Below are 11,501 nucleotides of genomic sequence, written 5' to 3' on the forward strand. Positions count from 1 at the left end.
TTACTTTTTTTAATAAACGAGTTCTTGACATCTGTTGATGTGTTGACTAGAATTTAAACTACAGCCACATTTGTCTTGTCTTTAATTCAAAAGCAACTATATATTACAGTATATTCTATTTTAGAATATAAAGGAGGCTACAACAGTAAATAACACTACACCCATTAAAGTAATGTAACAGTGCTTGGATCTTGTAACATTTCCTTAAAATGCAGGAAAAGTAGAGGTTGTTTTTAGTTATCGAGTTCAGTTTGCACGCTTTTCTTTTAACAGTTACAAAGATGTTCCAAAAAATCAGGCATCCTTTCTCTACTAGAAAGGAATGATTGTGCTCGGAGTTCACCATTATCACCCAGAATAAAAAATTTCTTTCCATTCCCTTCTTCCTCCCATACCACATCCCTTAGTCTCTCCCGAATGTGTCTTCCATGGCCTGGCCCAACCTGATCCATCTCATTCCTAACTCTCAGCTCTTGGCAGGACCCACCTGTGTCATGAAATTCATCAGCAGATTTAGCCTCAGCCTCAAGCTAGTCTTCAAGTATAAAGTTATGCCACATACTAACAATACCATAGCTAGACAGCAGATACACTTGGTTTCTTTTCTAAAATGGAAAAAAAAAAAGAAAACCCTGGGACTTCCCTCGTGGTGCAGAGGTAAAGAATCCGCCTGCCAATGCAGGCGACACGTGTTCAATCCCTGGTCGGGGAAGATTCCACATGCCTCGGAGCAACTAAGCCTGTGCTCTAGAGACCGCGAGCCACAACTACTGAAGCCTGTGTGCCTAGAGCCCGTGCTCTACAACAGAAGCCACCGCAATGAGAAGCCCGTGCACCGCAACGAAGAGTAGCCCCTGCTCGCCGCAACTCAAGAAAGCCCATGCGCAGCAACAAAGACCCAACGTAGCCATAAATAAAAATTAATTTAAAAAAGAAAACCCTCTAATTCTATTTACGCCAAACTGTGTTCTAACAGTAGTAGTATCATCATTTTTAATCTTACACAGTACACACAGACTTTGAAAGCATAGAGTTGGAGGGCGGGGCTTGAGTAGGATTCTTAGTATCTATCTACCGATGCTGTTTTTAACCTCTATCACAAGAAAATTATTTGCTGAAAGCCAATCTAGTTCCCACGTGAGTCTAACTCCTTTATTATTTTTCCCCCATGCCAATCGAACAAAAAAGAAAAAGTGGACATATGTTCATTTTTAAAGAATATCTGTTTCATACCATGAACCGATCTCAGGAGAAAGAAAGTTCTCGGTTGACACTTATTCTGTCTCAAAACACACACTGGATATTTCATTTTTAATGCTTTGCCTACTGCAAATTCATTGTAAATGAACTCACTCCATTGATAAAGCATAAAACCTTTTAAAAAAACAACAGGGGGGCGCTTCCCTGGTGGCACAGTGGTTGACAGTCCACCTGCCGATGCAGGGGACACGGGTTCATGCCCCGGTCCGGGAAGATACCACATGCCACGGAGCGGCTGGGCCTGTGAACCATGGCCCCTGGGCCTGTGCGTCCAGAGCCTGTGCTCCACAATGGGAGAGGCCACAACACTGAGAGGCTCGCGTACCGCCAAAAAAAAAAAAAAAAACGGGGGGACTTCCCTGGTGGTGCAGTGGTTAAGAATCCACCTGCCAATGCAGGGGACACGGGTTCGATCCCTGGTCCAGGAAGATCCCACATGCCGCGGAGTAACTAAGGCCGTGCACCACAACTTCTGAGCCTGTGCCCTAGAGCCCGCGAGCCACAACTACTGAAGCCCGTGTGCCCTAGAGCCCACGCACCAAAACTACTGAGCCCACACGCCGCACTACTGAAGCCCACACACTCTAGGGCCCGCGTGCCACAACTACCGAGCCCGTGTGCCACAACTACTGAAGCCCGCACGCCTAGAGGCCGTGCTCCGCAACAACAGAAGCCACTGCAATGAGAAGCCCGTGTGCCGCAACGAAGAGTACCCCCGCTTGCCGCAACTAGAGAAAGCCCGCAGGCAGCAACAGAGAGCCAACACAGCCAAAAATAAATTTTAAAAATAAGAAAAATAGAAGTTTGAAAAAAAAAAAAAGCGAAACAGGATAACCCAGTGATGTCCAACAATCCAGGTCAATATAACCTCCCCTTTGATGTGGACTGTGACCCACAAGTACACTACCAAGCTGTTACACGCACTTCCTTAGGTGAGTGTAAGCTGCTCTTGCGGCTGTGGGCCTCTCCACAACTGTCATCTATCTATGCATCAAAAAACTCAGAAAACTTCACAGCAGCATTCCAAAATGGTCTTTATTTTCATATCTAATACACCAATAAGAGTTGGAAGAGAAAGAAGCTTCTGCCTTTCAACTTTACAGTAAGGCCAAATCTTCTCCTATCCTTAGGTCAATTTTATAATGAAGAACTGCTGAATGTAATAGGTTGTGTGTCATTTACCACGGCGGTAAATGAAGTCATTACTGCTGTTAAAAAAAGGCCCTAAGGCCATCCTCTTAGGAAGAGATAAATGGCACCGAGTGATATAACAGAACTAAAAAAAGACCAAGGAGACATCTTTGTTCTGTGAGATCAGAAGCGAGAAAGAGAAGACCTGGCTGAAATAAAACAACAGACACATGAAATTTCTCATTTGTAATTTTAATCAAAGCATTGCTATTCATTTTTTAAAGTCTTTCCTTATAAGCACCCAATTTTAATACGTATGTCAATTTGGGGGGAAAAGAAACTCCCGTCAAGAGCTTCCCTCCAGAAGAAAACAATGATGTTCATTCCTCCAAACAATCAAACTCGAAGTCTACCAAAACAGAAACAAAAGAAGCCCACACAGAAAAACAAAAACAAAAACAAAAATCACATTCTAGAGGTTCAGTGCATTTAGCAGCCTTCACTGTGCTGTCTAATCATCCTTCAAAAAAATAACACCCTAGTTCATCAAAATATACATTTTCCATTTGATTTTTAAATTAAAAAATAATTAAAAAAAGGAAACTTGAAGGAATTCACAATTAATTGCCTGACTCCTTTCGATGTCATGTACAGCATATGAAGGTCAGGAAGGCTATTTGCAGCACACACGATTAGGGGAAATTGATTTTCAAGGTTTAGCTTTCTTCCAAACAGTGTAAAATACCCACCTGCACAAGGAGTCAAGGAATAAGAACAGGTAATTCAAGGAAAAACAGGCATCACTTCAAATTTGTTTACTGGCCTACAAACTGGAAGATGGATGAAAGCTTCAGAGCTTACAGCACTGTGGTAATGAGAATGAAGGCCTCTTAAACAAGGGCACTTTGCAGCCAGGATGCCCACCACCTGTGAAGTCGCTGGGTGGGGAGGGAGGGCGGCAGGTGAGCAAAGAAAAGATTAAAGGGACACAAATATCCTCTCAGGTAACACTTCTGCTTCCAAGGACTCTAAAATGTTTTGGGGAATTAACAAGAGAGGACAGACAAAGAGAAGAGGGAGGTGAGAAGCGGGGTGGGGGGATGGGAGGAAGAGAGAAAGGAGGGAGGTGGAAGGAGAGGGAGCTAGGAAGAGAAGGGGGAGAAAGGTGGAAGGATGGAGAGGAAAGAGGAACCAGAGGGGAGCCAGAGGGCGAAAGCCTTTTCTCCAGGTGTCATCAACTGCTTTCTAAAGTCTTTCAATGTATAAAGAAGAGCTGGCGATAACAAATGCTCTGGAGAGGAACCCTGATGAAGGGGCTCGCCTGTTCGCCAGGGAGAGGTGTCAAAGCTCTCCACAGGCCAGGAGGAACCTGGTGGCCCCTCCTCCCTGGGAGGCTGTCATGGTCACAGAGCTCAGGCTAGCAGGCACCACGAAACCTGCTCTCACAGGAAGCTAGACCCTGCCACCTCCGGTATGGTAGCTTTGGTCTACAGACCACAGTCCGGTTTTTAGGAGGAAGAAATGCACTATAAATTTCCAGTGACAATGCTTTCATTTGGCTTTTCTCTGGGTTATTTTCTTATTTCCCTGGACTAACTTTACTAAGTGGAACTAATGGAGAACATCAACAGTAACTTTGTGATGCCCACCATTATTGTCAGCTCTCTCTCTACTGCAAATCAGAATCAAGTGAAGCGTAGAAACTAATATTAAAGCAGAGGGTAATTTTAACAAAAAACGACAATGAGCTTCTTCAGTCAGCCTGCTCCAGCTGGGAGGGTGTCTAGACTGAGGCTTCTGAAGCTTTAAAGTGCACATCAATCTCCTGGCAGGCTGGTCAAGACAGGTCACCGGGCCCCACCCTCCAGTGTTTCTGACTGGGCAGCAGGCTGGGGCAGGGCTCGAGAAACTAGTTCCCAGGGGATGCCACAGGTCTGGGGACTGCCTGTGAGAACCAGTGGTGCCAGACCATAAAAACCACCTGAGAAGCTGTGTCAGGCCACACCCCAGCATCTGAGGGGCGGGGGTGGGGGACCCAGGGCTTTACATGTACTATACAACTAATTCTGTTTCTTTAAAATGTTAAACAGGCATGATATTTACATGGAGGTTCTGATGTGGCAACACAATGATGTGGTCAAAGGATACAATTCCAAGTATGAAGGGACACAGACAATCTCCTTCGAGAATTCCACAGGACAATACAGGTGCCCCAGCTGTTCTTCATAGAGTGACAGGGCTTCAGTCAAATTGACACAGTTCCCCTAAATCAAAGAGAGAAAAGCAAACAATAGGATTCTTAAGTCCTACTGAAGTCCCACTCATTTGAAGGTCTCTAATAAATGAGCAATTCTAGCTTTAGCTAAAAGTTCAGCTCTGAAAATGAGATAAGGTTTCTGTACTTTTGCAAATTGCACTGAGTTCTATTTATAGATCCATTAGCTCATTCATTATCCTTCTACCTCATTTACCAAGCCATTTCAAATTATTCGAGTATGAAGCAACAGAAACCAGTGAGACCAATTTCTCATTAGTGACACAGTCATTGTATCAACACCATGCGATTAGCAAAGATTCATACACATTAACCCATTCAAAATAGTCCCCACTGTGTTGAGAATGAAGTATCAGAAAGATAATGATTTTGGTTTCCAGAAACTACAATCCTCTCAAGAGTCTAAGATGTTGACACAGAACTATATTCACACCTCTGTGCTTTCCCCCAAAATCTGTGGTTTATTTTCTTTCTTTCAATAAGAGAACAAAAGTCTATTCAGGACGTATACACTAAGGATATTCCCCAGTTCTACTCTTTATCAAACATTTTCTCTTGACTTCGTTGTTCTAATTTTTCTCCCTTTTTTGCCACCCCTTTTCTGTCTCCCCCAGCAGGTAGGAGTGCTCAATGAAATATAGTGGAAGTCTGCTGGGAAAGATTTATTTTTTGAAATGTGTTCTTTTTTTAAATTGTTGAAGTATAGCTGATTTACAATATTGTGTTAGTTTCAGCTGTACAGCAAAGTGATTCAGTTATATATACTATATATATTATTATATATTATATATATATATATATATATCTTTTCAGGTTATTTTCCATTATAGGTTATTACAAGATATTGCACATAGTTCCCTCTGCTATACAGTAGGTCCTTGTTTATCTATTTTATATATAGTAGTTTGTATCTATTAATCCCAAACTCCTAATTTATCCCTCCTCCTCCCTTTTCCCCTTTGGTAACTATAAGTTTGTTTTCTATGTCTGTGAGTCTGTTTCTGTTTTGTATATAGATTCATTTGTATGTTTTTTTTGTTTTTTTGTTTTTTGTGGTACGCAGGCCTCTCACTGTTGCGGCCTCTCCCATTGCGGAGCACAGGCTCCAGACGCGCAGGCTCAGTGGCCATGGCTCATGGGCCCAGCCGCTCCGTGGCATGTGGGATCCTCCCAGATGGGGGCACGAACCCGTGTCCCCTGCATTGGCAGGCGGACTCTCAACCACTGCGCCACCAGGGAATCCCTGTATTAATTTTTAGATTCCACATATAACTGATATTTGATTCTGGACAATCAAGGATAAATACAGTGACCCGGCTCCTTCAACTTTCTTCCAGCCTCCAACTTAGATGGGATATGTGGAGCTGCAGCAGCCACTCTAGGACCATTAAAAAAAAAAAAAGGTGAAGAGAATCAGAGAATCAGAGAGCTGCTGAATGCATACAGTACCTGCGTAATTCTAGAGCAGTGATTCTCAATCTTTAATGTATGTATGAATCATAGGGGGCCTTATTAAAATGCAGATTTTCATTCAGTAGATCTGGGGTAGTGTTTATCATTTGAGCACAATTTTCCCCCAAGGGCTTTTCATAATGGATTTAGAAAACAAGATGGATATTTAATACCAACTATTTCCTCTTAGCCTCTAAAATTCTTTATATATATATATTTATTTATTTTATTTGGTTGCACAGGTCTTGGTTGCGGCAGATGTGCTCCTTAGTTGTGGCACATGTACTCCTTAGTTGTGGCCAGCAGGCTCCTTAGTTGCAGCTCACCAGCACCTTAGTTGCAGCACATGTACTCCTCAGTTGTGGCTGGTGGGCTCCTTAGTTGCGGCTTGAGGGCTCCTTAGTTGCGGTTTGCTGGCTCCTTAGTTGCAGCTCAAGGCTCCTTAGTTGCGGCATGCAAACTCTTAGTTGCGGCATGCATGTGGGATCTAGTTCCCTGACCAAGGATCAAACCCGGGCCCCCTGCATTGGGAGCGTGGAGTTTTAACCACTGTGCTGCCAGGGAAGTCCCAACCTCTGAAGTTCTTAACATTCGGAAGACAACTGAATATATGTGCTGATCACATTCCTTTATAAGAACTTTGATGTAAGATGAAAATTATTCACAAATAAAGCAGCCTGTGATATAAGCGTTCCTGAGGATGGCTTTCAAAACCAAAGAACCAGTCAGTCACGGGCAAGTGGGTAGACAGATCTATTCCAAGGGCTGGCCTGGGCGGTTTTAACGTAGCACATTCGCGCAGCACATCGTCATCTTTCAGTGCCAGCCTGTTTAGTAACCCATCATCTAGGGTCCTGCAGTGGGAACTGGCCAAAGTGCCCTTGGCCAGCATATAATTTGGTTTCAACATCAAGTTCACCATGAGAGTACATAAACACCACATGTGTAATTTAAGATTCACAAATAGAAAACATTGCCCAGTTGTTTTTAGAACACCTCACTACCGGGGAAGCTATAGAATGGAAATGCTACCAAGGTTCACAGTTCAAGGTTTTCCTTGCCATCTTAAAAATGACACCACGCTCTCTCTTTACAGAGGGTATATGGGAAGTCCTCCTTACGAAGAATGTGCTAAAGAAATAGGATAGTTTCAATTTATGCTTCCCCAAAATTGTCAAAAAGCAGTTTAAAAAAGAAAAAAAAAAACCCACAGATACCTACCCCAAAAAAGTAATGTGATACATTTCACTTTTCTATGTATTTAAATGGAACTACACTGTTCTTTTCTTACGACACATGGAGGATGCATAATAAGAATCTAATAGCAAAGAATTAAGAAGTTTCTCCTTGCCTCATGTTAGCTGTGGGTGACACTTGCTTTATTACTTTATACATTTTAGTTCTGTTTGTATCTTTTACACAGCTTGTGTGATTTCTGTAATATAAAAAGGTCTGGACTTCCCTGGTGGTCCAGTGGCTAAGACTCCGCGCTCCCAAAGCAGGGTGCCCGGGTTCGATCCCTGGTCAGGGAACTCGATCCCACATGCATGCCGCAACTAAGACTTCGCATGCCGCAACTGAAAAGATCCCACATGCCGCAACTACAAAAAAAAGTCTGGAAGAATACCTCCTTAATGACACCATTTTTATCTAGTTCAAAAGCAAGCAAAACCAATATGATGATTTAGCAGATCACACGTGTGTAAAACATCTATAAAGAAAGCACAAGAGTAACTGAAACAAAAAAATCACACTAAAAATGGGTCACTGCCAGAAGGCGGGAGGGGATTAGGGAGGAATGCAGACGAGTCAAGCGTACTGGTAACATCCATGACTGCGGGGGGACGGAGGAGTTAATATCTTTGTATCATAACTAATATGAATATCACACACATATTTTTGTACTTTGAAATAACCTACAGTTTTTTTTTTATAATGAGGGGTGGGGAGAACCTGCCTCCTAGTCCCACAAAAGCATTTCTTCCCTGGATTCAAATTCCCCTAGCCTGCCAGTGGTGGATCGATGACTCCCCACACATTCCAGGACGCCTTCCCCAGCTCTGTGGCCCACAGACAAGGCTGTCTTCAGCCAGCCACAGTGACACTAGTGACATCATGAACTTGCCATTGTGATGCAAGCAGTTTTAGGCACCGGAACATTTAGCTTTTGTCAGTCACCAAGTTAACAAGCCAAACAACATTTTTGTCCCATCTTTAACCTTACTTCATTTCTAAGCTACAGGCTCAGGGAAGGGGGGTGGGCGTGAATTAAAGGTATCTCCTGAGCATACCACGTGGTAGCTGAAGAAAGTATTACGCTGTGGAAATGACATCAGTACATACTGAGTCAAACCACACTGTAGCTCTTGACTCCTGCTTCTTCAAAGGCCTACACCCCTTTGGTTCATATGACACATTCAACCACCCAACATACCGTGGGATTCCTGGGTATCATAAGAGATCGCCTTGAGTTTCCAACCATAATGAATGCGGGGGTGGGAAGCATGTCCTCATACATCTTTTGGACAATTCTTAGAAACCAGCACAGCCTTGAGTATTTAAGGTGATTTTTAGTAAAAGTTGGCTGGCAAAGGCCAGGTTATCAAAGCCTGAATCATTAGTATTTAGGAATGGGTGGGGATGATCTGTCAAGTAAGCCTTTCTATTAGTTGTCCATACTGAGAAAGCAGTTCCCCAAGGAAGCAGTGTACCAGATAAATACAACAAAAGAAAACACTCATGCTTTCTTCCTAACGGTACCTATTCTCTACTACAAACTGACTGGTTTGCAGTAGATCCAAATTGTTTTCAGTCACTTTTGATTAAAGATGTCAGAGCCTCACATTCTCCCCAACTTAAGCTCCATGAGACTTCTATTTGTGGGAACATAAAAAGAACCAAATTCTATCAATATATGCTCTGCTTGAGAAATATCCATTTATGAAAAACCCAACTCACCGAATTCGGGTTGTTTTTATAAGAATAAGACGACTTGGTTTGAGCAGGTTTCATTGTAGAGTTCCCATGGCTTTTAAAAAGTCAATTCTACAATGTGTTTTAAAAATCATTCTTAAGGATCAGGGTTAAAAAAAAGTCCATTCGTCGACAGTTGTCTGTTCCCTTGAAGCTTGCCAACACTTTCACCAAGTGCAAGGTCCAGGATTAATTGCCCGTGCAGGGGGAGGAGGAAGAAAACAGGACGGGACGGAAACTAATTCAAGGTGTCTCTTAAGTTGCAAGCTGTTTTCGGCACTATGAATTTCAGATCCCGTAAACTGTCTGGGGTCTGCTTAAAAATGCATCCTTGGAGCTACTGTGGCCTAGCATGGCTGTTGTGATTACACTTGAGAACTGAGATGTTAGTATTTAATTGTAATGTGAAGAAAACAAGAGAATTCAGATTTGGTGAATCTTGAAAAAAAAAAAAAAGCCTCCTTGGGAGAATGAAGTTAGGACCTTTCTAGGAGTTCTTGACATTCAACTATAACAATGCTTTAAAAAAGTTGGGGGGGAGGTGGAATTCTCCTGAAAATGCTGAAGAATCAATTACAGGGACCAGAGTACAATACTGTTTATCTTCTGCTTACGAATCAAGGGATTTTTGTACGAAGTAAAAAGATGGATCATCAATTAGCTGCTTTTGCTGTCATTTTCGAAAAGTTAAGGACTTTAGTAGGTTATATATATATGTATTTTTTACATATCAAGAAATACTAACTTCAAACCTTTTAAAATTAAGAATCCCCTAGAAAATGAGGAAAATACAATTTGCTTCCACCTGGTGGCAGCAGCTCATACTACAGCCAGAGCAGTTTATGAAATTATGTAGACGGCTTTTCCACTAAGAATCTCCTAGAGGATGAGGGGGAAAAAAACCACGGTGTGTGTCTCCATCTAGTGGCAGTAACTCATACTACAGCCAAAGCAGTTTATGAAATTATGCTGAGGGCTTTTCCACTAAGAATTTCCTAGAGCCGCGGTCCCCAACCTTTTTGGCACCAGGGACCGGTTTGGTGGAAGACAGTTTTTCCACGGAAGGTGGGGGGATGGTTCAGGCGGTAATGCGAGCCATGGGGAGCGGCAGACGAAGCTTCGCTGGCTCACTCGCCACTCCCCTCCTGCTGTGCGGCCCGGTTATCCTAACAGGCCACAGGCCGGTACCGGCCCGTGGCCCGGGAGTTGGGGACCCCTGCCCTAGAGTTTGGGGGTGGGGGGTGGAATCACAGTCTGTGTCTCCACCTGGTGACAGCGGCTTATACTACAGCCAAAGCCAAAGTTTAATAAATCAGAAGGCTGTGGTAACAGGACACAACAGAACTCATTAATTCCCTAAAGATGACAGGTCAGCTATTTACAAACTTACTGCTTGAGAACATAATCCAATTATACTGGTCTGTCCTTGGAATTTTTTTCAGTACGATACGGTTTTATTTATCCACTTCTCTATTACATCTTCAACTACCTCCTTCCATATTGACAATGTTGAGGATGATAGAATTAACATATTGCATAATTGCTCAATTGCTTTATGCCACATTACAAATATAACAACCTCAGAATAACAATACTAATACCATCACCACCAACATGATTACTGAAAATATACAAAAGATTTTTGCATATACTTGTCCCAGTCTCCCCCACTCACCACTATTTTTAATAGTTGTACTATCCCTACGTTGTCAGAGCATACAGCCATTATATACTATACGCACTCCCTTTTAACCTTCATTTAGTCTTAATTTTACAAGTAACTAAATAGTGCTACCATTAGTCTTTATGTTAATGTCTCCTTAAGTATTTTGGCTGTGTGAAGCACAAAACATAAAATTTGAGAGTTTTGGGAAAAAAACACTTAAGTAAGTCTATACCTGTGTAAAATATTTCCCATCCTGTTTCAATACTTTCATTGAGAGGTCAAGAATCAGTCTGAGAAACTCCCATGTGGAATCTGGATGTAAAAAAAAAAAAATTAAGTTTTATAAATATGAGTTTACGTGCATCAGAAACAACATCTAAAGTCAAATATTCACATTAATATTCAACAATACAAAAAATAAGAAAAAAAAGAAATAGCCATGAGCTTCTTAAGACCCAATATTCGAGGGCTTATTCGTGAATGACAGCATACTGTCACACATTTTGTGTCTTGGACACACGTGCACATACACGCATACACAAGCAAGATCAAAAGCAAATGTGCATGTACGTAGCAGTGTTCTCACCATACCCATAAAGATTTGACACAAAGGCAGTGGTTGAAATCTGAAAGACAACAGCTTTAAGTAAGGGGGAAAGCAGCAACATCTCAAGAGAGAAACTGCAAGGGTGAGGGTCAGCGAGGGTCATCAGGTGTTGACCCGAGTCTGGAAAGTCAGCAGGA

General features: G+C 42.4%; 1 protein-coding gene across 1 annotated transcript in view; it reads right to left on the minus strand.

Annotated features, from left to right (window-relative positions):
• Nucleotides 1–2,627: 2,627 nt before the first annotated feature.
• SMS (spermine synthase) overlaps nucleotides 2,628–11,501 on the minus strand; it is a 37,485-nt gene continuing 28,611 nt past the window's right edge. Inside the window, exons 10-12 of the mRNA XM_007454161.1 lie at nucleotides 10,990–11,069; nucleotides 4,540–4,655; nucleotides 2,628–3,140 (exon numbers count right to left, since the gene is read on the minus strand). Of these exons, the coding sequence (XP_007454223.1) occupies nucleotides 3,101–3,140; nucleotides 4,540–4,655; nucleotides 10,990–11,069 (236 nt within the window). The 3' untranslated portion in view covers nucleotides 2,628–3,100. The remainder of the gene's footprint in view (nucleotides 3,141–4,539; nucleotides 4,656–10,989; nucleotides 11,070–11,501) is intronic.

Source organism: Lipotes vexillifer, unplaced genomic scaffold (genome assembly GCF_000442215.2).
Source record: "Lipotes vexillifer unplaced genomic scaffold, Lipotes_vexillifer_v1.1 scaffold279, whole genome shotgun sequence".
NCBI classification, from domain to species: Eukaryota; Metazoa; Chordata; class Mammalia; order Artiodactyla; family Lipotidae; genus Lipotes; species Lipotes vexillifer.